This window comes from Lytechinus variegatus, chromosome 3, assembly GCF_018143015.1.
Source record: "Lytechinus variegatus isolate NC3 chromosome 3, Lvar_3.0, whole genome shotgun sequence".
Taxonomy (NCBI): Eukaryota; Metazoa; Echinodermata; class Echinoidea; order Temnopleuroida; family Toxopneustidae; genus Lytechinus; species Lytechinus variegatus.
The window spans coordinates 71,598,341-71,619,633 of record NC_054742.1 but is presented as its reverse complement, the minus strand read 5'-3'; the positions used below and the strand labels follow the sequence as shown (position 1 = coordinate 71,619,633).

Sequence of the window (21,293 nt, the reverse complement as noted above, 5' to 3'; positions counted from 1 at the left end):
GTGCATCTACACGTTGTCTGCGATAATAATTTCAGAAATGACTCTGAGTGGATGGATACAGCAAGAAATTTTCAGAAGGGATACGAAGTAGATTCAATCAATCCATCTATTTCAACCATTCAAAACAACACGGGCACCTGTCCACAATACACAGTTTTGTTTTGCGCGCGCCGAAACCGGACGTGTGGAAAAGCCCTTTGACCTTTGAATTTGTCACTGATTCCGCTCCAACAACACTCGTAAGATCTTAAATTTTGACTGCTTATAAATAATTTACATTATTGAAAGTACCCCGAAATAACTGTAATACCAATCTTATTCCGACTGACTTATATTTATAGATTGTTGTAATGGAAATACTAGGATAAAGTAAAGTTTAAATGTTTATTTGCCAGTGTAGTCCCGTGTGTTTCAATTTTTGTGTGGTTGGATGTGATTGTCTTGTCTGTGTCATTTTGTTTGTTGTGAAATAACCACAGAAATGTTTTGTAAAGATTTTCTATTTCATTTTCATTTTCATCCATTGTGGTCAAAGATCACTTGCTGATTGCTGCAAGACTATAAATCTGTACTATCAAGCTATTACTTCTTGGGCATGTTGGGTAGTTTGAAAAAATATGACTTGAAAAAAAAAAAAAATAAAGTTTGACAGTTTGAATCTAAAATCTATTTTGTAAGGCTTTTAAGCTTGTTAAATTTCTGTGATTTCTTTGTCTCACAAGTGTGGTGCAACCGTGCAAGTTAATCCCTAGCTAGACAGCTGGCAGCCGTCTGTTTTGAGGAGTTTTTTTTTTTTTTTTTAATTTCTCCTCGTTCACAGATGGCTTGCTATCGTGCAGCCACCATTAGGGGACTTACAGTCCCCCATCGGGGCTCTTCAATTTTTGTCTTTAATCAAACTTTTGAAAATTAATGGGACCAAAAGTCCGAAATTCAAATTAATATTCCCTCTTGGCATTAATTGACAAACAGTAGAGGCGCACGGCCAATGTTGCAGACTGTCTCACATGAGAGAGATTATCTCCAATATCAGAGAAGTTTTGTAAAGAATTTGGGTGTGCAATTTCAGAGACAGTCTTCAGTTTGGGAGACCGGTTTCCTTTGTTTACATTTGCTTCAAAGGATTACCTTGGCAGTAAATAAAAATGTAATAAGCAGATTCCTCATAAAAAATTACCCCTTTTCATCGTCTACTTTAAAACTTTACCGTCTACTTTTGTTTGGAAAAGGATTTTTGTTGTCATCCACACACAAAACAAATGGGCTTCTAACCTCAGTGAGACAAAATTTTGGGTAGAAAAAATTATGCTTTTGTTGGTGTTGTTTCTTTTGTTCTTTTGCACACCAAGTCTCTTAAATGGGAGATTATCTCCCACATTGGAGAGAGTCTCCCATATTGGCCGTGCGCCTCTACTGCCAAAACACAGGGGAAAAAAATCAAGTTAAATGGAACAAAAACAGTGACTTACCTCGGCTGTCGTGCAACTTCACTTTAACTTCACTGTTTTATCTGAACTTAATACATAAACATATGGCCATTGAGTCCCCTGTACAGACTTTGGTCTCTGTATTTGGTGAGTGAAGCCAACAGAGTTCAGCTGAACAACCAAAATAACAGAGACCAAAGCTTTTGGTCTAGTTAATCCCCAGCCACCATAAATCTACCACTGGTAGTCTGGTAGAGCTGCCATTAAACTGCTAGACCAAGTGAATATTTAGTCAATTTTCTTTTTTTTTTCTGTTGAAATTTACAATTGTCAAGTCTACTTTCAATGGAATAAATGTTATTATTTACAACTGAAAGAAAAGATCCAATTAAGTAGGGTGAGATTCGAACCCTTGCCAATCTGACTTTACAGCTGTTAGAGTTCTTACTTGACTCCTTTTACCTCTCAACCAAGAGCAATTAACAGCAGAAAGAAGTGTTCTAAATGCATTCTACATCTTTATAGAACCTGTGATATGTAGATTGAGAGAAATAGATCTGTACCCCTAGCTCACCATCTTTTTTGTCAGATTTATCACCCCACAGCATACAGACTTGTCATCAAACTCATTATGAAGTCAGTCCTAGAAAATAAAACATCTCTCATTTTAAGGATGACACCTAGATGGGATGAGAGTTTTTAATCTTCTTATAAAATTGTAATAAATGTTGGCCATAAATTACTGGTTGATTCTTGGAAGGCTGGATATACTTTTAATCTGTAAATGCTGTTTTTATTTGTCTTGTATAACAAAATTGGTAGGAAGAATGGAGTTATTTACTTATCACCTTACTGTAACTCCTTTTCTTACTAAACATCATCATACATGTTTACTCTTGTTTATACTGCAGTTGTATTAACAGGTACTTTCATTGTTCCGTTTGTTCCAGGATGACTGTATGAAAGAACTATGGATCCGCTGAAAGAAGAGGTGGCTGCTGTGAAAGAACAATCAGAGGACGGTGCACTGGATGGAAACAAGACTAACAATCCTGGAGATGAAACTCCAAATCTGAATAGTTCAGTGAATGAAAAGCCTCGAGTGGTCACAGAAGATTGTAATACAGACACCGGCCCCAAAGAAAAAGATACCAAACCAGAGCAGATTGGAGCGGGGAATGAAGAAGTATCAAGCGATGCAAAGACCATTGAGGACTCTTCTGTAGCTGTGGATGATGGGAAGGATGCTGTTACTGCATCCAAGGATTGTGAGGAGCAAGCGCATGATGATGGTGTGAAGGAAATGAATAAAGGCAGTGACTCTCAGTCGGACATGTCGGATAAGGAAACCATTGCTCCCATCCCAATACCTGTGCCAAAAGTTTCAAAAGAAATGTTGATAGAACAAGACAAAGAAAATGCAATTGTATGTAAAGAAGAGAAAGGAGGTGACATTGAAGTTGACGATAAGCAGTGCAAGTCGGAAGCACGGTTCAGTAAAGGGGATACAAAGCAGGATGGGTCTGATGGGGTTGCTAAGGCAGAACAGAAATCTTCAGCAGCTGAAACAACCATTGTCAAAGAAAATAAACAAGGTGAAGATAAGCCTAAGAAATCAGCAGAGGACAGACCAGGGAAAATCACTGGTGGTCAAGGCAGTACAGAAACTGACCCACCCAATAAAGAACGTGGAGGAAAGTCCTACTCGGCCCAACGTTCTGGCAGCAGAACTGGCAAGAAGGTAGAAGAGGAGCCGAAAAAGTATGGGAAGGTGTCTGCCGAAGTGAAGACTTCTGATGGGAAAAGTGGATATGATGATAAGAAGGGAGGACAGACTGGACAAAGGAGAGGTAAAGAAAGTGACGTTAGGAATGAAAGAGGTAACCAGAGAGCCAGGGATAGAGATAAGCCAAGAGGAGACCCTTATAAAGACAAAACATCTTCTGAAAGAAGGTGAGTTGACAGGAACTTTCCTCTTTGAAAGATAGTTATTCAAATTTGTCTTCAATGGCAGTACTGTCATGGGAGCTTGATTGAACAATTCCCCTTTCTTATTCTTCATGGTATTACAATAGATATAGTATAATCTTTGTTTAAAGCAGATAAGAACCAATATCACCATCTCGAGTCCTCAACTACTCATACATGTACCTGGCCAGTTTCCTGACCCATAATGCTAGTGTATTCTTATAATATAGACCCACTTGAATGACAACATGCTAATTAACTGCTCAATACATTTATACCGCAATAATTATGCTACCAAGTAGCAAAACAATTACTTTTCCTCTCAAAACATTTTAGTTTCTCTATACAAATACAATTATAGGTCAATTTATTCTCTGTAGTATAGTAGATATCTGAAAAATGTGTGTATTTTAAGACTATGTTTTTATAGCACACAGTCAATGAGAGACCACACACAGTTCACTCCTTCTTTAAAGAATATATATGACAAATCTTTGTTTCACTATCCCTTTCCGATTACCGTCTACAAGCACTTTTTAGTCATTCCAGGTTTTCCAGTTTGTATGCTTCCATTCAATAAGTATTTCTTTTTTTAATCTTTCTGTGTAGTACCTTGTAGAACTACTGTATTACAAAACCTCCAAGACTGTAATACATGATAATGCCCTCTCTGTAAATTTTGCAGAAGAGAAACCGATTCCAGAGGATCAAGAAGACGAGAAGAGGATCATCACAAGTCAAGGGGAAGGGAGGAGAGGATGAAGGAAGATGAGGAAAAAAGAAAGAAGGAAGATGAAGCCAGAAAGATACAGGAAGAAAAGAAGAAAGCGGAAGATAGAGTGAAAAGGGAAGAGGAGAAAAAGAGGCAAGCCGAAGAGCAGGTAATGATAGTGAAAACTGATAGTTTCCTCTCACATTCATTGGAGGTTCGCAAAAGTTAATACTTCAAAAATAATATACAAATACACCAGACTTTGAGTAAGTATAGCGGGAATTATTTTCCAAGGTTGGACTGGCATTACTTATTAGGGAAAAATATTAATTTGGCCAGTACAACCGAGGATGAATAATTCCCTCTATACTTTCAAAACAAAGGCCTGGTATATTTCTTTTATATCCTGCATTTGATAAGGTAGAACAATAGTCTATCTACACTCTTGTACACGCAATTCATCATTTCTTTATCTGAACTTAAATATAGATAATGCGCTGCGCAGACTTATCAAGATATTGTTTTCTTAAAAATATATGTTATTGATAATGTACAAATCTACAAAGTATTTGAAATGGGAAGAAAAGACAGTTCCTCGTACTTTCTAGTTCAGTGAACATTCATTATCAATTGATGTGTGTATACTCTACTGTATATTATTTTTTCCATTTCCAATACAGAAACGCCTGGATGAAGAAAATGCAAAGAAAAAGGAGGAGGAAGAAGAGGTGAGATACATATTTGATTGACTTTGTCCACAATTTAGTTTTATTACATTCCTTTCATTTTTTGGTTTGTAAAATAAAAATTTTGTTTTATTTGCTTTGTTATGATTGGAGATATAAATTGTGTTTATGTAGGCAGTTCATAAGTGGATAATGCTAATTTGAACTGGAATTAATCTTCATTTCTATAAAATGATAACATAAAGCATTATTTTCATATGAAATAGAACTGTGTAAATATGTTTCAAAGTAACATTATTACCTTGCATCATTTTCTTCACATCTATTTTTTTAGAAGCATGCAAGGGATACTCATGCTGAGGCGCTGGAGAGGAAGCAGGCCAAAATGGCTCTTAGAGCAAAGAATCTGTCTGCAGCTTCTGAGAGACCTGATGAAGATTCCTTTGTCAAGCTAGACTCCAGTCTCAAGAAAAACACTGCATTTATTCGAAAACTGGTAAGGATATCATCTCAATTTTCCCTTCGGGGATATGAAATGATTCTGAAGGTCTTTTCATCTTTCTCTTATCTCATATTTGGTGTTTTTTTATAATTCAAACTGACTTGGGCATAATTGGTGAGTAGCCCTGTTGATACCTCCATCTTTGGGATATCTGCAAGTATCGTGGCTGTACGGAGTGCCCCTAATGAACAATAGATGAAATATATTCCCATACTATTTGTGAATAGCCATGCACCTGCTTAAAGATGTATGACTCTGAATCTAACATATTGTTCTTTCAATGTTTCTTGTACTCAGGTAATCGCTAAACAACCAAGTACTGAAACAGAATTACTCTAGATTTGGAGTACAAGTCTTAACAGTATGAATGTTTCATATTTTCTTCTTTCCAGAAAACTTTGAGTGAGCAGCAGAAAGATTCCTTGACCAAGGAATTCCAGGGTCTCAACCTGACCAAGTATGTCGGAGAGGCTGCCATAGCCTTCAGCGAAGCCAAGCTCAAGATGTCTGACATTGCCTGTGCTGTTCACCTGTGTTCTCTGTTTCATACTCGCTATGAGGAGTTCTCCTCTCAGCTGCTCCAAGGACTACAGAGGGCGCTCCCTGCTCCGTCCAAAAAAGAGGACAAGGAGAACAAACAACAGGTATCAAAACTATTTTACTCAAGGAGTTATCTTCTCTTGATTACAGCTATCCATTCTTAAATGGGTCGTAGGACAAGAGTGATGTTTAGATATAAATTTTTTTTTTCTTTATTTCTGAGGGGATTTTTGGTAGTGCACACCTGTACTATTTTCTTGGGGCATTCATGTTTGATTGTATTTATATTGCTTATCTAACAATTTTCTTACAAACGATTTCAAAACCTATTTCTATAAGACTGGCTCTTGATGTAGTGCTAAAAGAAATCATGTTTTCATAAAAAGAATTTGAAAGTTTGTAGTTTGAAATAGACATATATCGGGTATTTTTGTTTGTCTTCCATCGAATGTTCTAGCTTTTAGTTTGGCATAATTTTGTGCTTAGGTCAACTTTTCTTTCTTTTTTTTCTTTCCTTTTTATAATGCATTTTACAGGTTGTATTTGATAACAAGATCAGAGTTGAACTACGTTTCCTTGCTGAGGTGAGCATCTTCCATGATCTCAAGAATCTAGTTGTCAACAGTTTAATCAATGTTCAAGGTTTAAATGTTTTGGTTCGGGAGACAGATTGATGACCTTAGAACTTCTCCAAGATTAAATGCCTTGCCCAAGGACATTATCATACAGTGAATTGACGTATTCCTATGTGTTGCCAGTTTGCGACACCACTTCTCTAAACTCAGATGTTGCTCCTTTTTAAAAACAATTTTACATGTAAATACACAAATATTGATATTACATCTCTTCATACTCATTTTCAATATTTTTTTAAATGTCCAGTTTACAAGAGTTTTTCTTTTTTCAATCTCAACAAATAATAATCTCAACTATATCTTCCATCCTGTAGCTAATTGTCAATGGGATTTTCACCGAGAAAGAAGGACTGCCTCTTCTCAACAACCAGCTATCTGCTATTATGAAAGGAGATAGGGAGAATCATAATTATATCACCATCATCATCAGCTTTACCAAACATTGTGGAGAGGATTTTGCAGGGATAATCCCTAGGAAGCACAGGTAATGAATGACATTGTGGACTAATGAGGCTCTGCAAGAAACTTGCAGCTGTAATTCAACTGTGGGGCAATTCCATAAAATATGTATGACCAACCCCCTACATATTCTGTCTCTGATTCTTTGTTCCTTGACAGTCTGTAATGTTCTCAAAGGATCATGACTTGGTCAGTTTATAAGTGAAGTAAGACTTGAGAAGAATGGGGGTCGGATGTACAAAAAGGTTGATCATTTGAGGAAATTGGCCTGTGGAATGAAAATGATCTTGCATTTTGCAAAGTGATACAAGATTGCGATTAATTGTTAGTGTTAGTTGCAGTAGAATCTTCTTTATCTTTAAACCATATAAAAATCCTCGGCAATGATATTTCAGTTTTCCAGTGCACAGGTTTGGTAAAAACCACTGGCTTTTTTACTGACTGCTGTGGAAGGTTGTGTTGATCTCTTTTCAAATGAAATATGAATAATAGTCATTAGAGAGGAAAGTTTGGACCTTTTTTTAAGAGACAGAGACCAAATTGAACACTTTTTTAAATCCATAGTCCTTGGACATGAAAGCAATTCAACTTTTTCAAAAGACAATTACACTATTTTCAATTATTGAATCTTTTAGTTACCACATCATATCCTTTACAAATTATTTGGTAGTTCAATCATGCTTTATTCTTTATTCTCTTCGTCAGGCTAATGGCAGAAAAGTACAACCTTGAGTTAGTATCAAGTGAGGTATTCTCCACCCAGCTTCAGACAGCTTACAAGAATCTACTGAAGGACCACTATGGATCTCTGTCCAAGTATCTTGAAAGACAACATAAGGATCTACAGAATATGGAGAGACAGAACAGAAGAACGCTGCAGGTGAAAGAGGGAGCTTTATAGAAATTTATTATCTTCTTTATTTTTAGTTCCTAACAATTAGTATGATGTAAAGTCATGTCTTTATTTAATTTTAAAAAAAAAGGAATACATGTGAACAGTCATGCAGGTCCATGTTCCCTTGAGGAAATCTTGGCAAGTGGTACCTATAGAAATAGATAGGAATAGTGATTATTATTTTTGTTGATGATATTATTATCTTTTATTTGAGATTTTAATAATTTATTTTGCATTTTGAGCATACAACAAAAATACAATAGAATGTCAGCGTACGTATGGACACAGTATAACTAATAAAATTATACTTAATTTTAATGTGCAAGTCCATTGGAACAGCTTACCTCTACACTTATTTGTTAACAAGGTGTATTTGAACATGCACACATTGTATTGTTCTTGAATGTACCTGACTTTTATTCCTGAAACAGAATAAAGGTGAGCTCAGTGAAGAGAGAAGGAAGAAACACGAGGACAAGCAGGCTGCTTATCAGAAGCTACTCATGAATACCTCAACAATGGCAGTAAGTTGAATACATGTACCTAAATTATCAGTATTAACCTTTTTCGATGCCTGGGAAGACTGGAGGGGGGCTGATTCAGTGTTTTTTCAATGGATATTGTCAGAGATTTTATTTTGACCATCAACAAGATAATATAAATTGATTTTAAGTAGAAAAGGAATAATGATACATTTTATGAATTTTGGCTAAAAACACTATTTGCATTGGATTTGTACACAGATTCACTTTTTGAGCAATCTTCGGTCTGCATGCTCTTACGAAATGTTTTGTAATTTCGGAACCGCGTACCCCAGGGTCACAATTTTGGTTTCAAAAGTTGCACAAGACCTGAAAGTAAAAAGTCAGGGAGTGACGCGGTCAAAAAATATCGTGTAGCGGATTTATCGTGAAAAATGTCAAGGGGGGGGGCTGAATCAGCCCCCCCCCCTCTTCTTAGAGTTAACCCTAAAGCGGCAGATCAGCCCCCCCTCCTCGACGTTGTTCGTGATAAATCCGCCAAAATTCATGAATGTATCATTATTTTTCCTTTTACTGCTTAAAATCAATTAGTTTTATCTTTTTTATGGTCAAAATAAAGTCCCCGATGATTTCCATTAAAAAACAATAAAAAACAAAAAGTCCAAAAACAAAGAAATACATTAGAAATTTATAAAACAATAGAATACATAAGAAAATAAATGTGATGTTGAAATTTTTTAAAGTAAATTTTTATCAGATGCCTATCTGGAGTATGTGAAACAAAAATTAGCATTTTAGTTGCATTATTTTATTAATTAGAGCAAACTAATGATTTTATGCATATAATTAGCATAATTAATGAGGAATGAGATTTTTCGCAGAATACAATATAGTTTTGTAGATAATGCCATGGATAAAGCGCGTGCCAATTTTCGTCGCGATCGACGGCTGAGATCATAAGGGGGGGGGCTGAATCAGCCCCCCCCCCCCCCCGTATACTTAGGCGTCGAAATAACCCAGTCTTTTTAGGGTTAAACCAGGTTATTAATTCAAACTTATGGGATCTAATGACAAGTTATGTTATGTACTTATATGGAAGCCATTTTAAAAAGTTATGCCATTGTCTCAAGCAAGTTTTCTCTAATTGATTAAAAAGGATTTGACTTGATCATTGCTGGATTTCTTTGCAGGACTTGTTGGATGAAGACATGCCTGATCTACCTGTGGAAGGTAAGAATCATTGAACTCCTGTTTGTTTGTTTGTTGGGGGGGGCTGGTGGTGCTTTATTTTAATTTTTTTCCGCTCAAAGGATGATGTGTATATGCATGCAGATCATGGGTGATAAATTCATGAGCTATCGTTATTTCATTAAGTTATGCATTACTTTACTTGTGACTGGATTAGGAGGTATCAAAGCAAGATTCCTATTTATCTCTCAAATTTTGCTAAAATGCTTTATGTAGTAATATCAATATACCTATACTTCCTCTCTAATCTTGTTTATTTTGTCTAGAACTTAGCCAGACTGAGCTTGAGTTAATGGCTATTGATATGATGAGAACAAATGGGCAGCTGTCCGAGTTTGATTGGGCTAACTCACTCTGGGAAGACGACGATACTCGTACCTTTCATGAAAACCTCATCAATCTTAGATCTATGGTTCCTGCTGTAAGTAATAAAGCACATGATGTCAAAAGAATATCACGTATAACATATAACATGTTTCATCAAGTATTGTTTTTACTTGCATTTTTATTTTTTTTATTTATTGGTCGATTGGTTTATTCATTCATCATTGAATTAATCTGTTATTAATATATTTACTCATTCATTCAAACATGTATTCATTGATAAAAAAAATATTCATTTCTCTTGGTGACCTTTTAAAGTATTTCATTTGTGATTTATAATTGATAGAACTTTTGTGTTCTTGGAATCAAGTCTACATACATTATAGTTTGATATGTATGATAGTCCTATAGGTGGTGAAGAACTATTTATGCTTGAAAGTAGGGAAGAAATTTGTATAATGTTCAGCAGTTCCCCCTTCTATCGAATCGTATATATTTGGGATGGCACAGAACCTTCTTTTCCTTTAAATCTGAAATGGGTTCTATTTCTATGCTATTACTCTATGCAGGAAAGTGAAACGCAGACCAGGGGGGTGTTTCACAAAGATTTATAAAGTACGATTTAGGTCGCACTTATATGCCGAGGCGTACATAATATGCAACGCGTGATCTTATTGATGGATGCGCAGTAGTGCGCGTCCTCATGGCATAATCTGACCAGTGCGGTCATGCCTATTATACCACACGCATCAAGGCATTTAAGTGCGACTTAAGTCATGCTTAAATCTTTGTGAAACACCCCCAGTTATTATTGACATGTTATTGTACCCCTCATTTTCTGCCTTTTTAACACAGATTCTGTTCAAAGATACAGATAATCAGAGGCCTGGAGATAAAGAAGATGACAAGCTTGATAAATTGGAGGATGGTAAGAAAATATATCAAACATGAGAAATGCAAGGTTGACACCTCCCCCCCCCCTTAATAATAATAATAATATAGGTATATTTACCCAGGGAAGCCGCTTCAGCTCCGAAAACTGTTCTCCCAGCGGGCCCTGCTATTATTATTACCCCGGCTTTAGCTGGGCTGCCTAGGCGCTCAAAGCATTCAAGGAATTTCTTCCTACCGGGTACCCATTCATCTCACCTGGGTTGAGTGCAGCACATTGTGGATAAATTTCTTGCTGAAGGAAATTACGCCATGGCTGGGATTCGAACCCACGACCCTCTGTTTCAAAGTCCGAAGACTAATCCACTGGGCCATAACGCTCCCCTTCTTACAACGACTGTAATGAGATAAGAATCCCCTATGGAAAGCAAGCATAATAATGATAATGATAATACGAACATGCTTATACAGCACATATCACTGCCAAATGCGTCCCTGTGCGCTCAGTGTGATATTATTACCCTGGCTTTAGCCCTGCAGCCTCATACAGCGTGGTGGCATTTCAAGGAATAAATTCCTGCCGGGTACCTATTTACCTCAACTTGGTTGAGTGCAGCATAATGTGGATAAATTTCTTGACGAAGGATGTTACGCCATGGTTGGGATTCGTACCCACAACCCTCTGTTTCGAAGTCAGAAGATTAATCCACTGAGGCACAATGCTCCATGATTATCATGATTTATAAAAGGCACATGCTTTGTCCTTTTTAAAACAAAAAGGAGTCAGTCAGTCAGTCAACTTGATGAAACGTGCATAAAGAAAGCAAACTTCAATCGACAAGATCAATATTTTTTAGGTGGTCTGTCGTTGACAGATCACCTCTTAATTTCGTCAGAATTTTCTTTTTATTATTTATTTATTTTTACGGATTTTCTTGTCGCCAAGTTATCTCAAAATGGACTTGGTCAATTTCATTGAATTTCATGTCATCTATAGGATCTGTCATGGACACGTGCAGTGAAGTTTTTCAAGGTCATCAGGTCATGATGACGTCATCTAGGCGCCATTTTGTAAAATCACATTATCAATCATATCTCCATTATCAATTATCAAAAATCAATCAAATTAACATCACATCAACTTCAGGTCAAGGGTCATCAGGTCATGTCATCAAAGGTCATCTGGAGGTCACGACGCGCGCGTATGCGCGCGTCAAAATTTTAAAATGCTCAAAATCACTTTTTGACCAAACGAGAGTACGTTTCAGGTCATTTTAAGCATTTCAAAATTTTGCGCGCGCGCACACATGCGCGCGCGCTTCCGCGCGTAACGCCTTAACACAATCCAGAAACACCGTTTTTTTTTACATCTTTGCATTGATAATAAAATTTTGAACAATTTGATACCTTGATCAACCTTCTACGACCATTAATGACGAAATTAACACCCCTTGAAGTTTGCAGCACGTGTGCGCGCGAGCTCTCACTATAGGCCATATATGGGCAAAAACATGCCTCTTGAAAATTCACTGTAGCTCTTTAAATAGTCCATTGACCCCCCATTTTTTTTCATATATCGATAGAGTATGAGTTGTAGATTCGATTTCATGTCATCAATGTCCCTAAATTATATCATGACGTCATCAAAATGGCGCCTAAACTAAAAATTTCATTTTTAAAAAAATGACGTCATCAAATTTATGCAAATTCGGTTGTAACTTCTCGAATATAGATTGTTTTTCGCCCAGATTTCGATATGTTGTAGTTTAGAATGTACTCTTTCTCCTCAGTAGTCATAAATTTTCGTTTTGAGAAACGCATTATTGCGTAAAACAGCGATAAAAAGAGGCATGTCATTTTTCCTCATTTTGCGTGTAATCTCTATGGGACATGACTTTTTCTCAAAACTAGATTCGACATTCCGCTATTTCGTGAGACATATCTCCATTGTTTCTTGTCAGTTTTCCCTGAGCTTTAAGTATGTTGTAGCTGAGATTCTTAGCTTTCAGAAATGTGCCCTCCATTTTTTGATCAGATGCCGGGATCATGCCCGTATTTCGCTTGCAAAATTTGAATTGTAATTCTCAAAATTGCTTACGTGTAATCTCTATGGGGAATATCGTGGCTCAATGGATAACGCATTTGACGTGTTGGTCCGTGTTGCTGACGTGTTGGTCCGTGTAGCTGACGTGTAGGTCCGTGTTGCTGACGTGTTGGTCCGTGTTGCTGACGTGTTGGTCCGTGTTGCTGACGTGTTGGTCCGTGTAGCTGACGTGTAGGTCCGTGTTGCTGACGTGTTGGTCCGTGTTGACTACGTGCTCTGCCGGCATGATCCGTGTAGATCCGTGTGAAGCTGCCGTGTTGATGCCGTGTTCAGTCATCTGGGGCAAAACTATCCCGGACCTCCCCGGATCATGCCGGCATTGCCGTGTTGATCCGTGAAGATCTGTGTCTATAAATCATGATGGCGAGAATAAAGACAGACCACCTAATTCGTCCGCATGACGAATTAAATTCTAGTTAGGTGGTCTGTCTTTGACAGATCACCTCTTAATTTCGTCAGAATTTTCTTTTTATTTCTTTCTTTATTTCTTTCTTTATTTTTACGGATTTTCTTGTCGCCAAGTTATCTCAAAATGGACTTGGTCAATTTCATTGAATTTCATGTCATCTATAGGATCTGTCATGGACACGTCAAAATAAGCTTTTCAAGGTCATCAGGTCATGATGACGTCATCTAGGCGCCATTTTGTAAAATCACATTATCAATCATATCTCCATTATCAATTATAAAAAATCAATCAAATTAACATCACATCAACTTCAGGTCAAGGGTCATCAGGTCATGTCATCAAAGGTCACCTGGAGGTCACGACGCGCGCGTACGCGCGCGTCAAAATTTCAAAATGCTCAAAATCACTTTTTGACCGAACGAGAGTACGTTTCAGGTCATTTTAAGCATTTCAAAAATTTTGCACGCGCGCACACATGCGCGCGCGTTTCCGCGCGTAACGCCTTAACGCAACGCAGAAACACCGTTTTTTTTACATCATTTCATTGATAATAAAATTCTGAACAATTTGATACCTTGATCAACCTTCTACGACCATTAATAACGAAATTAACACCCGTTAAAGTTTGCAGCACGTGTGCGCGCGAGCTCTCACTATAGGCCATATATGGGCAAAAACATGCCTATTGAAAATTCACTGTAGCTCTTTAAATAGTCCGTTGACCCCCAATTTTTTTTTCATATATCGATAGAGTATGAGTTGTAGATTTGATTTCATGTCACCATTGTCCCTAAATTATATCGTGACGTCATCAAAATGGCGCCTAAACTAAAAATTTCATTTTTTCAAAAATGACGTCATCAAATTTATGCAAATTTGGTTGTAACTTCTCGAATATAGATCATTTTTCGCCCAGATTTCGATATGTTGTAGTTTAGAATGTATTCTTTCTATTCAGTATACATGGATTTTCGTTTTGAGAAACGCATCATTGCGTAAAACAGCGATGAAAAGAGGCATGTCATTTTTCCTCATTTTGCGTGTAATCTCTATGGGACATGACTTTTTCTCAAAACTAGATTCGACATTCCTCTATTTCGTGAGCCATATCTCCATTGTTTCGTGTCGGTTTTCCCTGAGCTTTTAGTATGTTGTAGCTGAGATTCTGCGCTATCGCAATGTGCCCTTCATTTTTTGATCAGATGCCGGGATCATGCCCGTATTTCACTTCCAAAATTGGACTTGTAATTCTCAAAATTGCTTACGTGTATTCTCTATGGGGAATATCGTGGCTTTGACTGCTTTCTAAAGGGCGCGGGTTCGAGTCCTGGGGTGAACAAGATGATTTTTTTTCACTTTTTTTTCTTTTTGCCACTTCTTACATCATCCTTTATGATAATTAAAAGGTATAAAAGTTGAAATTTAGCAAGATAAAACAGATTATAATTGCTTTTTTCATATCACATGTGTTTTGCGTGTAATCTCTATGGGACATGACTTTTTCTCAAAACTAGATTCGACATTCCTCTATTTCGTGAGCCATATCTCCATTGTTTCTTGTCAGTTTTCCCTGAGCTTTTAGTATGTTGTAGCTGAGATTCTAAGCTTTCGGAAGTGTGCCCTTTATTTTTTGATCAGATGCCGGGATCATGCCCGTATTTCACTTGCAAAATTGGACTTGTAATTCTCAAAATTGCTTACGTGTATTCTCTATGGGGAATATCGTGGCTTTGACTGCTTTCTAAAGGGCGCGGGTTCGAGTCCTGGGGTGAACAAGATGATTTTTTTTTCACTTTTTTTCTTTTTGCCACTTCTTACATCATCCTTTATGATAATTAAAAGGTATAAAAGTTTAAATTTAGCAAGATAAAACAGATTATAATTGCTTTTTTCATATCACATGTGTTTTGCGTGTAATCTCTATGGGACATGACTTTTTCTCAAAACTAGATTCGACATTCCTCTATTTCGTGAGCCATATCTCCATTGTTTCTTGTCAGTTTTCCCTGAGCTTTTAGTATGTTGTAGCTGAGATTCTAAGCTTTCGGAATGTGCCCTTTATTTTTTGATCAGATGCCGGGATCATGCCCGTATTTCGCTTGCAAAATTTGAATTGTAATTCTCAAACTTGCTTACGTGTAATCTCTATGGGGAATATGCTAGCTCAATGGATAACGCATTTGACGTGTTCGTCCGTATTGCTGACGTGTAGGTCCGTGTTGCTGACGTGGTGGTCCGTGTAGCTGACGTGTAGGTCCGTGTTGCTGACGTATTGGTCCGTGTTGACGACGTGCTCTGCCGGCATGATCCGTGTAGATCCGTGTGAAGCTGCCGTGTTCACAGTCATCTGGGGCAAAACTATCCCGGACCTCCCCGGATCATGCCGGCATTGCCGTGTTGATCCGTGAGGTATAATCATCTATCTTGTATGTATCTGTTTGAAGATGTATGTCTGACGATTGTCATCACCACATCAATAATCACATTTAGTAATGGTCATGATGGTCAAAACTTATTCTTAGGATGTCTACGATCAAGATTATCAATGATATCTAAATGATTTATTTCATACATCAGCCGACACTGAATGACAAATCATGACAGACCACCTAATTCGTCCGCATGACGAATTAAATTCTAGTTTGTATTTATGTTTTTATTGTAAAACAAAATAATATATACAATAACAACAAAACTTCATAGCTACTGTACTTAAGATATCTACACAAAATATCTACACAACTGATGACAAGACGACACATACACAGGACAAACACGATTCTCTCAGTAGCAAAAAGATAAAGAATAAATAAATAGGTCAATATTCATGGACATACATGTTGAATATATGAGATGGGGGCATTATTGGCCCTCCATAGATTACTATAATTTGAATCATAGTCTTTATGAAATTATAAAGTGTCTATGACAAAGAAATAAGTTATTTTGATTTTTTCTTTGTATGCCCTATTTCTTAAAAAAAAATCAGTAACTGTTATAAGTCTCTGAAAAAAAATACTCTTAGCCTGTCAATTGTTTTCATGAGAGTAGGAAATAGAATAGAAAATTGCAGCATGTCATTTATTGGGGACATCTCTTAAACTAAGTGTCTTATTATGCACGATTTTCATGAACAATTTTGCTTTCTGCTTTATATTAGATACAATATTTTCAGTGTCCTAACCAGTTGTCAGTGAAAAAAAATCACATAAAATTGCAGAATGCTACTCCCTTGGTTTCTCAATCCGTGAAGAGTGATTATCTCGTCTATTTTGCATTTTTACCCCTAGATATCAAAGCTCTGGAAATCGAAGCAGACGAAGAGGAAGCAGCCATCGAAGAAGGAGAAGTGATAGTAGAAGAGGAAGAGGAAGCAGTGGAAGAAGAGATGGAAGGAAAGGCCGGAGAAGAGCTGGTTCTAGAGGAAATTGAAACAGCCGATGTCGATGACGGTAAGCTACGTATTTTATTCAAGATATTCATTGCTAATGCATTCACTTTACATCGAGGTTTGTGCACTCCACGTCATTTTGTTTATCGTTTATGATGAAACAACTCTGAAGTAATCTTGTCAAGAATAATTACATACTTGCCTTGTTCAATAAAGTGAGCCACGTTTCATATCTTTTTGATGTCTAATGTATTAATTTTTTTGGAAGAATCTGAGAAGTATATTTTTTTCTCGTTAATTCACATATAGTTCATTATGTCTCTCTATTGTATTTATTTTCTCTCTCTTCTTTTGTCATCACATTTAATACATTAGACATCAAACAGATGTCACGTTTCATATCTTTTTGATGTCTAATGTATTAATTTTTTGGAAGAATCTGAGAAGTCTATTTTTTCTCATTAATTCACTTAAGGTTCAGCAGATGTGTAGTAATTAGCTTAATTGGATGGACTGGATTTTTTCTCTCTTGCTTCTTTTGTTGTCACACTGCTCCCCCACCTCCTTCTCTCCCTCTTTACCCCTCTCTTTCTTTCTCTATATGGAGTGGAAGCGCCGTGGTGCAGAGGTTCTGACTCTCACCTTGTAATCAGAGGGTCGTGTATTCGAATCCCACTATGGCCTAGCATCCTTTGGCAAGGTGTCATTCCACAATTTGCCACTCTCCACCCAGGTGTTAAATGGGTACCCAGTAGGATGCGAAAGCCTATGTAGTATGCCTAGTGATTGAGTCTTGGCACTCTTGTTGGAATGCTTCCCAGGGAGTAAAGAAGGTGCATACATTGTATGCAGGCATGCAAGGATCTGATGACCGGGGTAATAATATATCTGTCAAGTGCTTAAAGATGTTGTTCCGATGTGTTAGGCCCTGTATAAATGCAGAATATTATTATTATATATTTGTCAATTATTCTCTAGATGCTGAAGAAGGAGAGCAGATCAGCAATGCCACACTGAAGATGTTGATGGATGCGTACATCAACGGACTACCACACTGTGTCAATAGGGATCACATAGACAAGGTCAGAATCGGTCACCTTCCATGCAAATTTTTTTCTCCATATTAGTGTTTACAGGTGGGCAATTCCATAAAATGATCAACCTTTTTGTACATCCGACCCCCATTTTTCTCAAGTTTTACTTCACTTCATAAACTGACCAAGAACATTACAGACTGTCAAAAGAACAAGAAATCAGAGACAGAAAATTTCATGAAAGTCCCACATTTAGGGGGTTGGACATATATATTTTATGGAATTGCCCAGGTATGATTATCTTTCTGAATCAATTATTCATGTTATTTCATGTGTCCTGTCATTTATTTTACTTATTGTTATTTCTATTCCCCCATCAGTCTGCCGTGGATTTCTGCCTCAATCTAAACACCAAGGCCAACAGGAAAAAACTTGCCAAAGCTCTCTTCAATGTACCAAGAGTGAGGTGAGATTCCTTTATAAGTATATCGATGTATTTGATGCTTCTATTTATTTTTGCTACCCAAGTTGTTCTGTCATATCAATATTCATTGCATATTCCTAGGTAATGAATTTGCACTAGATGCTGTACTGAATTTCATCAATTTTTTTGCATAATTACTGGATTGGTCAAATGTCGAAACATTGGTCGGGTCACTTTCACTGCACTGAATGTAGTATCTGCATGGGGATGGTCGATCACTTTTCCAGTTTAAAATCGATCATTGTATTTTTTACTTGAATTTGCTTTGAGGCGCGATCAGGCTCATTTATATTTCTGCCTTGTATTCTCATGCCAATCATCTAAACATGTTCCCATTCATGAAGAATGTCTCGTAGATGAAGTGCCCGATTTTGGAACTGGAAAAAGAGTTTCCAACAGTCTTGTGATAAATACTGTTCGATCAAGCCTCCTGCAAGTAACAAATTCATTATTAGACACACCAAACAAATGGATCTTCCTTGGTATTTTTGACTATTTATTGCTCAGGTTGGATCTTCTTCCTTTCTACTCACGGCTGGTAGCTACCTTGTATGTATGTATGCCCGACATAGCAACGGATCTTGTAGAAAGACTCAAAGCAGAATTCAGATGGCATGTAAGTAACTGTTATACTCATTTTAGTCCTAGGTAATGATACTTTTTGTGAAAACATAATCATTAAACACTTTTCTCTAAAATGTTAATTTGAATGCTGATTTCATGTAGATGTCACAAAAAGGTCAAGAATGAATAGAATAAAAACTGAAAAAAATGTTGAATTAATGAAAAATAAATATGGTAATTCTGTAACCAATGACATAAAATAAAAGCAACCTTGCTATATTTTCATTAAAATCAAGGTTAAAAGGCAGTTGTGATTGATGGTCATTGCATCATTATGGAACTTGTCGCCACTGACTTTTTCAATGAAATCTTTGAAACACTAGCATCTTTTTATTTCAGAGAATGATATGTTGGTGCTGACAAACAGTGCCCATAAGTGAAAAGTATTGCAAACAAAAGTAACCATTACCATAGAAATCTATATAATTGCATTTCATGGTATATGAAATTTTGAAAATTAATACTTTTTTTTCATTTCAGGTGAGGAAGAAAGATCAAATGATGGTGGAATCGAAGATCAAAGTATCAAGATTCATTGGTAAGTCCCGTTACAATATTCATATGCTTATACTCTTAATAATTACCATTTTTATTATGAGCTGGCATTATGTGAGAATGAATCAATGCACCCTTTATTTTATTTCATATGTAGTTTCCATTTTGAAATTATTTTATGTTGTACCAATCTATAATTTTCAGAAGAGAGTGGCTCTAGATCAATTTGTATATCAAAGCTGAAAAGTTGAGCATAGACGAGACGAGTCTTCTTTTCATTGTCACGCATGTTTGCATTAGTGATACTTCAAGATATTTCAAGCAATTTATTCAGCATGAAAATAAAGACATGATTATTATGCTCGTCATGTTCTGTTCAGTTCTACTCTGATCAATTTCACTGAAAATGATGATGATTATTTTAAGTATTGTTCTGCATTTCTCTTTTCGATAGGTGAACTTACCAAGTTCAAAATGTGTTCTAAGGCTGACACCTTACAATGTCTGAAGGTAGGATGAATGTTCAGTGTTCATCTCTGCTTATGATATGATTATGCTATGATTTGTATTTTCTTTTAAAATTCTTTAAAAAATTTTAGTTTGAAATCTAAAATTTGTTCTAAAAAAACATTGATTTTCATTTGTTTGCTTTTGAAGTTTGAAATGTTATGATCCTTGCCTTTTAGATTTGAGCAGTTTCAATCAATGTGTATTGCATGCTCTGCAAATTAATTTCTGGAATGAAGTATTTCAGGATCTGAGAAATTAGCTTTGAAAACCTAAGTCTACAAGGACCCTCAAAATTTCTCCTATATTTTTACTAAAAGTGTTTTAGATAGCATGTAACTTAATAAATATTCCTTCATAATTAGGGTAAAATGAATTCCCTAAGTTTGCTGGGCTGTTATTGTTAAGGCATCGATTTGGTTTTCAGAGCTCTTACTCACCAATCTCAATTCTTTGAACATGAACAACTAGGATAAAATATCCATTCAATCCTATCTAATACTTGTGTGACACTTTTGAGTCTCTTTATAAAAATAAGTAAAATTATGAATAATCCTCAAAGGTTTGATTGTATATGGTGCATCTTTGATTGCTAGAGCCTGATACAAGACTTCCGTCATCACAACATTGACATGGCATGCGCCTTGCTGGAAAGCTGCGGAAGGTTTCTCTATCGCTCGCCAGACTCTCATCTCAAAACCAACGCTCTCCTGGTAAGCATATAGTCTTCATTCTTCATGCTTTTGTATTTGAGAGAAGTCATTAGGATTCTTGAGAATAAACAAACTGTATTCTTTGTTATTGCATCATTTAAAAAAAAAAAAGAAGTCACATTGTGTACATCTGGGCCCCGTCTTACAAAGAGTTACGATTGATCCAATCGCTCGTAACTCTATGGAAATCCATCAGTATATACTGATTTCCTCACCGAAATACTGATTTTCAGCTTAAAAAATAATGAAATGTTCCTTTTCAGGTTGGCAGCTCTGCAATTTCCTTTAAAAGATGTGATTGTGAAATTTATTTGCAGGAACTGATGATGCGGAAGAAGAGCAAGATGCACCTGAATGAAAGACACAGTACAATGATAGAGAATGCTTTCTTCTACTGCAACCCACCTGAAGTCCTCAAGGTGAACCCGATGACAATAGCGAGTTTTCGACTTTGCATGTCGACTAGTGGACTGCGACGAAAGTGCTTCATAATAGTGCTTTGTGTTTACGGTATACAAAACCGCTGGAGTAAATCACCACGTGGCTTCAATCAATGGGCAAGGATTTGATTGCTCGGTTACTACTTTTCGAACGAGCGTGATCTGAGCGAAATCCACGGTCGTCATCATGAAGTTGACGTGTCAGGAATGGCTTGCACATGCTCAGTGTCTTCCAATCATGTGCTCGACTGACTTCGTATACCATCAACACAAAGCAGACAATTATGACGTACTTTCGTCGCAGTCCACTAGTCGACGTGCAA

At 36.7% G+C, this 21,293-nt stretch overlaps 1 protein-coding gene across 1 annotated transcript in view; it reads left to right on the top strand.

Moving 5' to 3' along the window:
- The first annotated feature begins 151 nt into the window (after positions 1-151).
- LOC121411856 (regulator of nonsense transcripts 2-like) overlaps positions 152-21,293 on the top strand; it is a 33,331-nt gene continuing 12,189 nt past the window's right edge. Inside the window, exons 1-21 of the mRNA XM_041604737.1 lie at positions 152-239; positions 2,378-3,380; positions 4,081-4,276; positions 4,788-4,835; positions 5,128-5,289; positions 5,688-5,939; positions 6,372-6,419; positions 6,785-6,954; positions 7,635-7,809; positions 8,256-8,348; positions 9,497-9,536; positions 9,821-9,975; positions 10,734-10,806; positions 16,573-16,734; positions 17,652-17,755; positions 18,088-18,173; positions 18,699-18,807; positions 19,296-19,353; positions 19,765-19,820; positions 20,414-20,530; positions 20,848-20,949. Coding sequence (XP_041460671.1) covers positions 2,398-3,380; positions 4,081-4,276; positions 4,788-4,835; positions 5,128-5,289; positions 5,688-5,939; positions 6,372-6,419; positions 6,785-6,954; positions 7,635-7,809; positions 8,256-8,348; positions 9,497-9,536; positions 9,821-9,975; positions 10,734-10,806; positions 16,573-16,734; positions 17,652-17,755; positions 18,088-18,173; positions 18,699-18,807; positions 19,296-19,353; positions 19,765-19,820; positions 20,414-20,530; positions 20,848-20,949 — 3,189 coding nt within the window. The 5' untranslated portion in view covers positions 152-239; positions 2,378-2,397. The remainder of the gene's footprint in view (positions 240-2,377; positions 3,381-4,080; positions 4,277-4,787; positions 4,836-5,127; positions 5,290-5,687; positions 5,940-6,371; positions 6,420-6,784; positions 6,955-7,634; positions 7,810-8,255; positions 8,349-9,496; positions 9,537-9,820; positions 9,976-10,733; positions 10,807-16,572; positions 16,735-17,651; positions 17,756-18,087; positions 18,174-18,698; positions 18,808-19,295; positions 19,354-19,764; positions 19,821-20,413; positions 20,531-20,847; positions 20,950-21,293) is intronic.